The sequence below is a fragment of the Melospiza georgiana genome, chromosome 11, assembly GCF_028018845.1.
Source record: "Melospiza georgiana isolate bMelGeo1 chromosome 11, bMelGeo1.pri, whole genome shotgun sequence".
In the NCBI taxonomy this organism is placed as follows: Eukaryota; Metazoa; Chordata; class Aves; order Passeriformes; family Passerellidae; genus Melospiza; species Melospiza georgiana.
This window is the reverse complement of record NC_080440.1, coordinates 10,996,853-11,010,095: the sequence shown is the minus strand read 5'-3', so window position 1 is coordinate 11,010,095 and position 13,243 is coordinate 10,996,853. Positions and strand designations below refer to the sequence as shown.

At 54.3% G+C, this 13,243-nt stretch overlaps 1 protein-coding gene across 1 annotated transcript in view; it reads left to right on the top strand.

The window, feature by feature from the left end:
• The window catches only part of PLXNA1 (plexin A1), a 111,402-nt gene that overhangs the window by 63,294 nt on the left and 34,865 nt on the right, over positions 1-13,243 (top strand). The window contains exons 9-10 of the mRNA XM_058031725.1: positions 453-567; positions 5,061-5,261. Of these exons, the coding sequence (XP_057887708.1) occupies positions 453-567; positions 5,061-5,261 (316 nt within the window). The remainder of the gene's footprint in view (positions 1-452; positions 568-5,060; positions 5,262-13,243) is intronic.

Below are 13,243 nucleotides of genomic sequence, written 5' to 3'. Positions count from 1 at the left end.
ATTTTCCTCTCAATGAGCATGCATTAATCTGGCCCTTTCTCCCCTGTTCCCCCGTGGTGCAGAGCCCTTGTTCTGCTGCCTCTTGCTAAAATCGCCTTTCAGTGAACCCAAATAAAGCTCCCAAAGTCTGGAGCTCAGCCCCTGCTGCACTGGGGTGGTCAGGGTCAGCCTGCCAAGAGGAAGAGGGAACGTGGCCTCTTCAGCTGGGACACAAATCCTGCAGTGCCTGAAGGATCATATTCCCCCACCCTGCCATGGGCAAAGCCTGGGGGCTCAGGTTGTGCAGGATTCTCCCTCCCAGTGCTTGCCCAGTGCCCCATGGATAAGGGATCCTTTCCACCCCGAGGTACAAGATCACCTGGGGATGCTGTCCTGCTGAAGCATCCCAAGAGATGTCCCTGTGCACTCTGCCTTGATGCTCCCTAACAGTGCCCATTTCTGTCCCTCTGCAGGTGCCTGTCCTGCGTGAACGGCTCCTTCCCCTGCCACTGGTGCAAGTACCGCCACATCTGCACCCACAACGCTGCTGACTGCTCCTTCCTGGAGGGCCGTGTCAAGCTCTCTGAGGTAAGAGTGTGAAACTGCTCCCCTCGCCTGTTCTGGTCCTGGCAGGGTCCCCTGCCCTCTGGGGAAGGGGTTAGAAGAAGGCAAACTCCTTCAGAAACCATTCCCACTGCTTCTCCTGGGGTGCTGGGACTACCTGAGGAGCAATGAGGGAGGAAAGGGAAATGCTGGTGGGGAGAGGCTGTGTGGCTGAGGAGATGCAGCTTGGGAAGTCGGCTGAAGCCCGGAGCACTTTAGGCTGAATGAAAGGAAAAACAAAGGCAGAGATGCTAAAGCATTTTCCTTTGATGTTTGTGAAGGGAGCAAGCTCGAACTGTCATTGCAGAACAACTTGTTTTTGGAGAGGGGAAGGTTGAAATCTGTAAAACAAACTGTTTTGCTGCACCTCATGCCTTCTTCATCTCAGCTGCTCTGCTAAGGAACATGTTCTTTTGTGGGGGCTCATCCTGTGCAGCATCCGTGCCACCCACTGGGGATAGCTGCCATCAGCAGGGTGTTTGCAGGACATCCTGCTGTCCCCAGCCTGTGGTGGCTCCTTGGCTTGGGAATGGAGTCTGGCAAGGCACTGCTGGCTCTACAGTAAATGCTGATTTGGATCCTGAAGGGAGAGTTGTGGGAAGGAAACTCTGTCCCTGTTCTGGAAGGGGGCTCCAATTAACTTATCTGGGTTTCCCACTGACTGTACATGGCCCCATTGGGAAGGGTCCTGTTGCCTCCAGGGGAATTTACTAACCTGAGAAAGCTGGAAAAAGCTGTTTTCTCCTGGCTTGTGCTGTGAAGAAATCCAGTGAGCAATCTGCCTGTCTCAGGTGTCCCTGAGGTCACACTCCAGCCAGCCAGCCCTGGCATTGCCTCTGCAAATGCAGCACGTGGTGTCCAGAGCTCTGGAACTCAGCAGTTCTCATCCGCCCATTCCCACCATGGGATCTGCCCCCCTCCTGCCAGTGAACCCCAGAGCCTCTGGCTGTTCCCCACAGTGGGGGTGCCCTTGGGATGTGTGCAGCTCTCCACAGGCTGCCTGCTCAGGAGCTTGTGTCACTGCCCAGTGTGAGCAGGCTGTCCCCCAGCAGACCTTTTGGCCACCCTGGGAAATGGACCAGTGCCTGCTTTGAGGTTTGGACGGCCTGGCTCAGCCTGTTTGCACATTGGTGTGGCCTCAGCAGTTCCCAGCAGGGATGGTGAGGCACCCTCAGAGCAGCTGCAGCTGTGGGCTCTGTGACCAGGCTGGGATGAGACATCCTGTCCCCATCCCTGGCCATCCTGGTCCCCAGCAGGGTGGTGTGGTGGGTGGGGGGGCTCAGTGCCAGCCCCATGGCACCACCAGACGAGGTAATGGTAGGCATCCAGCCCCATCCTCTCTCAGCAAGGTTATTTTAAGCAGGATTTGGTCTGTCTGTGTTGGCTGGAGTGTGGTGGGCACTGGTCAGGAAGTGCAGGGACAGAGGGTAACTGTCTCTGCTCCTTCCCATGGGTGGTTCACCACAATTTCCTGGGTAGGAAAGTGGTTGTTTTGTAGGAAAACAGAGTGATCCATGGCACTCTGTCCATGGCATGCCAGGAATGCTTGTCTGGATTTCTGGGGGTGGCAGGGCTGGAATGGGCAAGGGTAGGAGTCACCTCTCACATAAATGTGCCTGGAAATGGTGACAGCAGGCAGGATGTCCCTGTCCCCTGGCTGTGGTAGCTCTAAAGCCTGAACTCTGGAGATTGCCCTCCTCTGTGGCTTTGCTGGGGGCATGCAGGGCTGGGAAGAGGTGCTGAAGCAGCACAGGCTGCTGTTCATTTCTCATCCCATAAAGCTGCTCCTCTGAGACAGCCCCTGCTGATGCAGAGCTGCTGTGGAGGGTGAAAGGCTCCTGGGCTGTGGGGAACAGGTGTGTTTGTTCAATTAGGTAGTTTCAGTGTTTGTTCTTCCCTCCCCATCACTGGGAATGGCTGAGGACTTTGTGAAGGAGCCTCAAAGCTGAGGTCAGGCCCAGTCCCAGACTGCCTTCATCCCCTCTCTGCTGATACACAGCTCCTCTGGAGCTGGGAGCTGCCAGAGAAAACCCAAATGGCAGCATTTGCAGTGTGATCCTAAAGCTCTCACCTCTACAGACAAACCTGGACATCCAAGTCATGCTCTCATCCAGCTAGAAAAATGGTTTTAATGGAGAAAATCTGATGTGTGATTTGGGAGTTTGTGTGAGCTGGGGCCTTGCCTTTCTGCTTATCCCATACCTTCATAGCTGCCCCCTCCTGGGGCCTGGGGCTCTGCTGGCAGGGGCTGTTCTTGGCAGGACACAGAGCTCTGTGGGCTGTGCAGAGTGCTCCCAAGGGATGCAAGCCCTGGGCAGTGCCAGACCGAGTTGTGTCAGCAGTTGGACTCGCTCATAGGGGAAATGAGTTGTCCTTGTACCCCCACCCCTCCGGGCACCCTGGGCGCCCACCAGCACCAGGTGCTTCCTGTTTGGGCACAGGCTGACATTTTTGCTGGATGAGACACTTCTGCTGGCAGATGTGGGGCCTGTGACATCATGGGGGGATTGGGCTCCAACTGGGAATGAGCAGAATGAGCCCCCCCTGCCTGGGTGGGGAGAGGGACACCCGTGCCTGCTGTGCTCCCTGGGCATGCCTGCACACAGCCATGGTGAGCCCAGCCTGGGGCCAGGGACTTACCCACCACCCCAGCGGGGCTGCAGCAATAATTGCTGAAAAAGGAGGAGATAGGAGTGTTGGGGAGTGAGCCAGGAGTTAATATTTGCCAAGTATGAGTGTGCCCTGTGGGGAAGGCTTGTGCCACCCATGGGGTCCCCCTGCAGTGTGGGGGAGTTCAAGCAGGCAGGGGCTGCTTCCTCTGACAGCACTTCCAAGCTGGGAACTGGTGGGGAAAAACCACCGTGGAATCATGGGGACACTCCATGGAAATAGCAACAGGCATGAGGTGTGTCCCCACTGTGAGTTGAGCTGGTTCTGGAAGTGGGGATGAACTGAAGCCCCATTTTGCAGAGTGGCAGCTGTGATACAGAGCAGGGAGGTGGCAGAGCAGTGCCCGGTGTCCCCAGACTGCCCCAGCCCTGTTGCCATCTCTGGCTGGGCTAACACTACTGATCATCTCAGCTTTTATTTTGTTTAGTGTGTTTTGGAGATAAATAGTTTCTCCCCTTGAAAACCGTGCTTTTGGGGAGTACAGACTCGTGAAGAACAGAAAACCCAAAGAGTAAAAGTGGTTGGGTTTTTCTGTCAAGATTTGCTAAATGAAACAATTTCTTTTTCTTTCCTCTGCATTGTTTGAAAGTTAATTAATCATACTGGCAGAGATAAAGGCTGGCACTTTGCAAGGCTCAGCCTGGCTGGCTGCAGGATGGCAGGAGGCAGCTGGGCAGCCTTGGTCACACATGGCTGCTGGTGGCCTTGGGGCCAGAGCTGCCCCTGCAGCCACACTGTGGCCACGGGGAGCTTTGTGAGAGCAAAGTGGCTGTGTCCTCTGCATTTCTGTTTCTAAGGCAGCTCACACGTTATTCCCTCTGATGTTATTTCAAGGCAGCACTCCCAGGAGTAGCTGCTGTAGGTGTGAGACCTGTGCCCGGCTCAGCAAAGTCGGTGTGGGATTGCATCAGGCTGTTGTTGCAAAGTGTTACCCGCCAGGGCTGCAGAGATGTTTTGCTGCCTGAGCTCATTTATTTTTGCTCCCTCCTGCTCCCCTGTGCTTTGCACACCAGAGTCACCAGCTCCCCTGGAGCAGCTGGGAGCCCGTGGCTATTAAAAGTGGAGAGCTTTGCCCTCCCAATGTCTCCTTCCCCAGAGGCTAGCAGGGAGGTGCTTTCCTTGATTTCCTCCCCAGCTCAGACTCAGCAGCATCCCCTGGCTGGAGTCACTGTGTGCTGGGCAGCCTGCAGCCAGGCTGAGTGGGGTGACACTGCTTTGAGCTGGTGCAAATAGAAGCAGCAGCAGCAAAATTTGCTGCAGAGCAGGTTCTCTGCCACACTGCAGGAGCACATTGCTGTGTCAAAGAGGGAAAAGGCTTTTCGTTCTGCTAATGAAGGAGGGGGGATGGAGGCTGTAAGGGAAGCAGGGGGGCTGAGCAGGTAGCTTGACAGTGCACAGTCCAGTGGGCATTGACTCTGAAACCTACAGGCTGCAATGGTGGCATTGAAGTCCATGATGTTACCAGTTGGCCCAAACACGTGTTGCTGTTGCAGCGGCAGGTTACAGATTCCAGAGATGGATCCTCTCCCCACCTCCCACCTAAATCAACCTGAGCTGTAGAGAACACTCTACTGCCCTGCCACCAGGTTCCTTTGTGCTGTTCTTTCCTGTCTTCAAAGTTTTGGGCAGAGCAGGTGTAGGATGCTAGTTTGGGGTTGCTGCACCATGAGGATTTTCTCAAGCATGTGCTCAGGGTGGTGTTTTTGCAGTGCATTGCCAAGCCTGCCAGCCAGGAGAGGGTCACAGCAGTGCTGGGGGAGTCTGTACAGTGTTCCCATCTCATCATCTGCTTCTTGTTCCCCTTGCAGGACTGCCCTCAGATCCTGCCTTCCACGCAGATCTACATCCCCGTGGGTGTGGTGAAGCCCATCACGCTGACGGCCAAGAACCTGCCGCAGCCGCAGTCGGGGCAGCGCAACTACGAGTGCATCTTCCACATCCCGGGCAGCACCACGCGCGTCACCGCCCTGCGCTTCAACAGCACCAGCATCCAGTGCCAGAACACCTCGGTGAGTGGGCAGCAGCTCTCCCTGCTGTGGGCCCTGCCTGTGGGCTGCTCCTTCCTGCTGCCCCAGGCCCACCCCAGCTCGTTGCACGGGCAGTTTTGCTCTCTCGTGGCAGGTACAGGGTTTGTGTTGCTTGTGGGGTGTGAGGGAGCTCCCTGACACTACCCCCAGGTGCACTGGGAGGCTGCTTGGGGTTGTTCCAGATAGGATCAGTGCTGAAGCCACCAGGATTTAGGGAGCACTTGGGTTTGCAAAGCTGAAGAAAGTTGCCTGGGCTGGAGCCAGCTGGGCCTGGATGTGCTGGAGCTCCCCTGACGCCAAGCTGTCCCATTTTACAGGCGGGACAGAGGTAACACCTCTGTGTCCCATTGCACACTTGGAGCCCTCCACATGCATCTGTGCCTGCCAGCCCTGCAAGTGCTTCCCCTCCTCCTCTGCAGCCTCTGTCCATCCCTGGCTCCATCCCTGATCTGACCAGCAGCTGCCTCCTCCCCCTGCCTGCCTGCCCTCCATCCCATGCTCCCTGCATCGCTCCCTGCCTCTGTGTCCTTGCCCCCTGTCACTTCAGCTCTCTCCTGCAGGCATCTCTGCCCTCTCCAGGCACCTTATCCCCTAAGTGGGTTTAGCAGCCCTGGATGAGCTGTGTGTGTGCCTCTCACTGAGCACTAGCCCATGCACAAAGCCACTCTGGGTGCTAATAGCCCCACTGGGAGCTGCCATTGCTCAGCTCCTCAGCTGCCTGCTGTGCTCTACACCGACCTGCCCTCATCCAGATGCAGCCAGCCCCTCCCTTTGCTTGCCTGTTTAATCCTTTTAAAATTTGTTTTTCATCTCTCCTACTGTGAAAGCTCATTTGCAGCCTAACACCAGTGCTGATCCCTGCTCTCTTTGGTGGCACAAGTGACATTTAGAAACCACTGAAGATGAGCACTGGCTCCCTCCCTCCTCCAGCAATCCCAGGGCTGCAGAGCCTTTGGACAGGAGCATCCTGAGCCATTGGTCCAGCTCTGGGGGATGCTGTGCAGCCAGTGCAGCCCCCTGCCAGCTCTCCCCTGCCTGGAGCTGCCTCCTGCCCAGCTCTGTAGTGTGGGGTTTGGCTGAGTTTGTTCCAGAGCAGTCTGGGACACGTGTGCTGCAGGATGCTCCCTGTGGGGAAGCGCTGTGGCTGCACAGTGCTGACAGCAGCAGCCTGATGGCTCCTGGGGGTGCTGGGGAGAGGTGCCTGAGCCACAGGGGAGCCTTTACATAACAGAGGTGGAGCTTGCAGAGAGGCTCTGAACGGTGTGGACTCATTTCTCCCCACTATGCTTCAGCTTGTCAAGCAGGGGGAGAGTGAAGAACAATGCATTCCCTGTGTTTCCCAAGGGATGCTGTGGCTGCCAGGGTTGCATGGCCTCTGCAGCCCTTCTCCAGAGGGATAGGACAGCTGTAACCAGCACATTTTCCTGGGCTGACAGTGGTGGATGTTTGACCTGGAAATTGTCAGGGATGCTGTGAAAACAGGACAAATTGTCAGAAGGGCATGTGTGTGGTGTTGTGAGGTGCATGGGGAACAGGTAGCAGCAGCTCCATGGGCTGCACTCTGGGGCAGGAGATGTGGCTTTTGGGTGCAGGGTATATTCACAAAGAGAAAAACAGAGTTTTGACTTGAAAGAAGCTGCTTTGCTTTCAGGGTCTGCTCGCCTGCTTTAATGTTTGAGGGCAGTGAGCCAGGCTGCATTATGGTGTGGGGGATTCAGATTCACACTTGTGTGGTGTTTGTCTCCTTCATGCCTTTTTGCAGTCCATCTGGCTGCTTGATAGTGCTTCAGGCTCTCCCAGCCATGGCCCAATGCTTCTTCCATTGCACTTCATCCTTTGGGTTAGGATTTTGGTGTGGAGAGCACTGGCAAGTGGAGAAATAGGAAAAGGATGACATCTTCCCAGCCAACTAGTGAAGGATGGATGCCAAAAGGCATTTAAGCCCACAGTGTTTCCAGGAGTTCAGTGGGATCTAAACAAGAGGTTAAATACTCTGTGGAATAAGGGATGCATTCCTGAATCACTGGTGAATGAAAGGCATAATAAGTCAAGCCCCTTAAAACTCTTTGTCTTTTGTTTTAGTGCTTGTCAAACTCCAATGACTTGTTAGCACTCTGAAGAAAGGACATCTTGGTTAAATATTCAGCAGTCCATTCATTAAGGGCTGAGTGTTGACTATAAACATCGTTTGAAACACCCAATAGATCTTTGGCAAACTCAAGGGAGACCAGCTCTGGTATTCCCCAGCATCCCAGGCCATAAACCAAGCTGAAAGAACATTTTCTGCCTCCTCACTTTGGTCTCTTTCTGCTCTTCCAGAAGAAAGCAACCCTAATGGTTTTCCACATATATTGTAAAGATGCAAAAAGGAAAGACAAGCCTAACTAAGAAAATGAAGATCTTTGCCAATAAACTAATTTTTACAAATTCATTGCTTTTAATCTTCTGGAGGCAGACTTTTCCAGTCTCTTTTTGCAGCAGAGAATGGAGAAATGGTCACCTGTCTTAATGCATAAGGTTGATGCCACTGAGATTCATTCTCCAAATATCCTTGCCTCTGCCTATTCTTTCCCATTTGACATCCCTCAACAAAGTTCATCCTCCTGATTGCTGCAGAAATGGAATAGTTTTGCAGTTGAAAAGTGCCACAGTCCCAAATCTGCACTAATGCCTGTAACATTGGACTTGATCTGATTTAGCCTTGGCCTTTGCAAAATGGCTACAGGTGTTTCTTACTGTCAAGGCTTTGGCTTTTCTCTCTAAAATGTTCCTCTTAAGGCTGAAATAGCCCCAGAGCTGCTGTTTCCCTTTAAATATATAAATAGGAAGAACCCCTGATCTCCTTTTCATGAGCTTGTTGTCTCAGCACTTTAAATTAAGCATCATGCCTCAGTTATTTCCCTTTCTGTTTAACCAAAGCCCCACGTGGTGAGGAGCAGCTGTGCCACCTCCCTGGCTCCCTTTTGGCTCCTTTCTCACCAGTGCCCTTGGCATGGAGAGCCCATCTTGCCCACAGTTTCTGCTGCGGAGGTTCCTGCCCTCTGGCTCAGCTCAGGTTGGGATATTCACCCTGGAGTGAGAATTATTGCTGGGACACAGTGGTGTGGATGCAGAGCAAGCTGGGCCGGCAGGGTGGGCCCATGTGTGGTACCCCAGTGTGGGTGCTGGGGAGTGAGGTAAGACCTCTCAGATTTACGTTTTCTGGGTAGTTTTTGGTTGCTGTAGAACCTGGGCGTTGTTCTGGCGTATTCCCAGGGTCTCAGGTTGTCACACCATGCTGGATTTGAGGCAAGAGGAATCCAGGTGAAGGAGCTTGTGTGTGTTAGGGGTAGAAAGAAGGAGATCCATGCGAAAAGAGAAAAAGGAGATGCAGAACCAGAGGCTGAGCGTTCCTGTCAAGTTGTGCCGTTGTGCGGATGGCGGTGTTTTACTCGGCCCAGGGTATATTTATAGAGGAACATAAATCATACACACATGCCCTGTTCTGAGCACTGCACACCTCCACTATATGTATCTCTAATTAACCAGCCATGGAGAGGGAAGCAGGATTGGAGCCCACAGCCCCAGCTCCGTTCGCCAACAAAGCCGCGCTCTCCATCCTAGCGGTGCCTACATTTATCTTTCCTGCAGCAGTGTTTAAAGTGAAAAGGGAGTATCAGGAGAGTTTGATAGGATCCAATTAAATTCCAGCAGATAAAATAATGATGAATTGCAGTTGAGCCCTGGCGAGACGCGATGTACATTACTGCCGTCCCCGTAGTGCGGGGAAGGAGTTGAGGTCATCAACTACAGAAAAATAGGACACAGCTGCAGCCCGAGCTCTCCTCCAGAAATGCAGCCCAGGGGGATGGTGCATGTGGGAGTGAGGGGGGCTGCACAGGAAATTTGGATGTGTGGGTTTGCCTGCAGAGGAGCAGCCCCTGTGCTGCCTTCCCCGGGGATGGGTTGGGCAGGCTGTGGCTGCAGTGGGATGGATGCCCTATGGGAAGGGTGTGATGGCTCTGGGGCTGCCCTGCCTCCCCTGGCATGGCAAGGGCTGGTGCCGTCCAGTTGGCATGGCACTTGCAGCAGCATCCCAAAGTGCATCTCAGTGCAATCTGCCCACAGATTTGGGGTGTTTCCTGCTAGCTGCAGCTGTGTCTCCTGTGTGGCTCCCTGGAGGTGCCTTCTCACAGTGCTGAATCTCTCATCCCAAGGGAAGCTGGGAGCTCTCAGTGCCTGTTGCTGCTAGCTGGTGGGTGTGTGAGCAGTGGGCTTCCTAGAATCAAAAGTGGGACTTCCACAGCAGGTGACAGCCACAGCCCTTGTTGTTGGCAGGGCCGGTGGCATTCCCTGCATGGGGGCAGGGTGGATGTGAGAATCAGAGATGTGAAAAGAACGTGAGGTTGGTGGTTGTTATTTGGGAAGATGCCTGAAATAAGTTTTGGGTAAAGAGCCTTGAGAAAGGCTTAGTGAGGAGTTCTCTTGCCTGAACTGCATCTCTGCAGAAGGACACCTTGCTGGGAAGATCAGTATCCAGGTGGATGAGGCTGAAACATCCTCTGTCCTCTCTTCCACATTTGCCTTGGAAGCTCTTCAGGGAGGGACAGGGAGACTGGCTGGGTTAGGTAAGGGGCCAGGCAGTTCTCATCTCAGTTGCTGACTCACTTGACATCTTTTCTCCCATCCCCTTCTGTGGGCTGTGCTGCATCAGAGCACATCACTTTTGGGCACTGTTGGTTTGCTCTCAGGCTGTGCCTGTTGCATTTTGCTCCCAGAGCAAACATCCCTTTCCCATAGCTTGTCCTCATAGCAGTTTCCAAGCCAAATCATCCTTTGGGCACAGCTGGGTGTCCTGTGCACCTTTGTGGAGTGGAAGATGGTCTGACAGCAGGGCTGCCTGGGTAGGTGCATCCCCCCACTCACACCCATCCCGGCCTACTCCCCTGCTGCTGCTCATCCCAGTCTGCTGCCAGCCACTGGGATTGATTAACTGGGAGGTTAATAACAGTTAAGTGTTTAAGGGTGTTTAACACCATGTTAGCTCTGAACAAGGAGGAGGAGCCAGCGTGATGGAACCTGTTGGCTGTCTGTGAGCTCCTTTTTGGTTCCCATAGGATGGACAGATTGGTAAGCACCCCCTGCCTGATCCCCACCAGCTGTGGGGCCTTCAGGGCTGGAAGGTGGCTGCTGCTTCACTTGGATGCTGCTGCCTCCCTGGCTGTGGGTGGAGAGGCCACTTTTGTGCTTACAGTATGGCAAGGGCTGGTGTGAGGAGGCCCTTTGGAAACACCTTTCGAAATATGAGACGTTTTGGAAATTAGATCTGATGGATCTCCAGGTCCCAGGAGGCCAAGCCTGGAGCCCCTGCAGCTGCAGCTCCTGCCTGTGCACAGCCAAGTCCTGACTCCAGCTCCAGTGTTCCACAGAGACCAGGAGCAGCATCCAAGCCACAGACCCACTGCTGTCTCTGCAGGGCAGGTTAGAGGCTCTGACAGACATGCAGATGACACATTGTTCATTGATATCCTTGTTCCCTTAGTGATCCCACGCTTTGAACACCAGCTGAGGCAGCAGCTCCTGGTCTGCCATTCCCTTCACACAGTCCTGTGCTCCTGCTGTTGCCCTCTGTCTGCTCCAGCTCCCTGCCACAGCAAAGTCAGCATCCTCAGTCCTGTGCCCTTTCCCAGAGGGAGACAGTCTCTCCTGCAGTTGGCCTCTTGCTGTCTCAGGACTGGTGCATGAAGAGTTAATGTTCTCCCTCCCTCTCCCCCTATTCTTCTTCCTCCAACCCACCTCCCAGAAGAACTAATTTCCAAAAGCAGCCGGGGCAGAGAGATGCAAATAAATGTTTTGGACAGCTGCAGGCTGGATGCCTTCCCGAGATGCCAGGGCCCCAAATGAGACATGTCAGAGTACAAATTGAAAATGCCAATTTCACTTACGCTGCCACGTGGCTCGTCACAGCTAAATTCTGCTCCAGCACTGCCACCACCCTCCCCAGCATGTGCTCCCTCCTGCTGCCAGGGAATGGGCTCTGCTCACTGCTATGGGTCTGGCCAGCTCCTTGTTGTGGTTCTGTTGAGGATATCCTTGGGTGGGAGTAGGACAGGGCAAGGTGAACAGATCTGGACTCCTAGCCAAGTTCTGGCTTCATTTTCTGAGGCCTGGTAACAAGGATGTTGCTGAGAGGCTCTGGTGGTGGATGGTGCCTGGTGGGGATGTGGTGAAAGTTATCTGAGCAAACACAACAAGAGCTGCCATGTCCAGGGGGTTCTGTTGAGGGTGATGGGGCTCTGCCTGTAGACAGGAGATGGTGGTGGAGCTCTTGGGTTTGCAGCTGGCTGTGTTATGGCTGACAACTGCTGTGTGCAGCTGACCAGCAGCAGCCTTCCTCCCTGGGGAGGGCTGCATTTTGGGGTCCTCCGCCCTGCGTTTGGGTGGGATGGCTCATGGACAAGGGATCACCAAGAAAAAGCTGTGATGGAGAACCAGGCTTGGCTCTCATTGGCACCCTGTAGTGCTGAGGGAGGGGCGTGTTGCTGTAGCCAGGTCTCACTCTGGGCTTGTGCCCCATTTTGGTGCCATGTCTGATGCTGGCTGGTGATGCTGCCTGTCTGGGGGAGACTCAGCACAGCTTTGATGGTCAGGTGAGAAGACTGAAGTGCCGTTTTCCAGCTGGCCTCCTTCGTGGGCCACCCCTTGTGGAGGGGTCGAGTGGAACAGAGCCCCTGCAGAGGGTGGGGCACTGTGTGGGGCAGCAGAGCTGGGGGAGATGCTGGGGCCACCTCCTCTTGGTACAGCCTGGGGCTGAGAAAGGTGACACTGGCACTGCCTGGAGGTGGTGGCAGGGCTGTGGGTGAACCACTGCTGGTGCATCCACTGCTCTCTAACAAACTCCAGCAAGCCATGAATCATTCATTTAATCTCTCCTGACACGCCTGTCATTTTCTCAGGCGAGGAGCGGGGAATCTCTTGCCGAAGGAGGTCATTAGCTGTCAGGGATGGTTCCAAATGCCTTCCTGCCTCTGTATCGATTAAACCTCTCTGGCTGCATGCAGGGGCTTTGCAGGGAATACTGATGGTGCTGCTGGGGCTGGGACTCAGCTGTTGAAGCAGGGCAGAGGGGTCTGGGTGGGGAGGAGGTGCTGGCCAGGCCAGAAGGAGAAATGGAGGTGGATTTGTCTGGACAGCAGCAGGTCTAAGGGCCTGAGTTTTGGTCCCCTAAAGCTGGAGGGGTAGAATTCCCTGGTGTCACCTTCCTACCTGGAAACTCAGGGTAGTAGTTCCAGTCATGAAATGGAGAGCAGCCAATGTCCAAGCACAGTGTGGAGCTGGGGCATCTGGGGATGTGGTGTGCTCTCTCTTGACCTCTTTCTGAGGGCCAATGTGGCACTGGAGTGGTCCTCAGCTCTGTCCCACCCACAGCCATGTGGCCACAGCTTTGTCATTTTGTTAGGGGTGATGGGGCTGGAGAGGACTGTGAGGGACATCCTCCCAATGGCTGTTGGGGGTGACTCTACTGAATCCACTCCTGTGATGTGCCCAGCCTGTCCTCCCCAAGCTTCACTAGTGATGACCATAATCCCACATATCCAACTGAGCATCCCTGGGCTGGGGAGGACATGGGGAAGGGCTTGGGAGCCTTGTGGGGAGAAGTACATCTGTGCTGCAGAGGCACCATCTGTTTCTTCCTCTTCCAGCAGCAGCAGCTTTAGACCTTTGAGTTGATGGGCTTTGGGTCTATTTACAAACCCTCTTTTTGCTGCTTTATCTTTTTTTGTCAGTCCAGCCCACTGGTTTCATGTGCTGTGACTGGTGCTTTGATGAGTGGCTGTCAGACCTGTTTGTCCCTAGCCAGCAAGTCCCAGCCAGGACCCCATCCTTCTCCTCTGCCTGATGGGAGATATCCATGTAATGGGACTGTATGTCTCTCTATGCCCCTCACCACCAGGACATTTGTCTCAATAATTAACAGGCTCTGC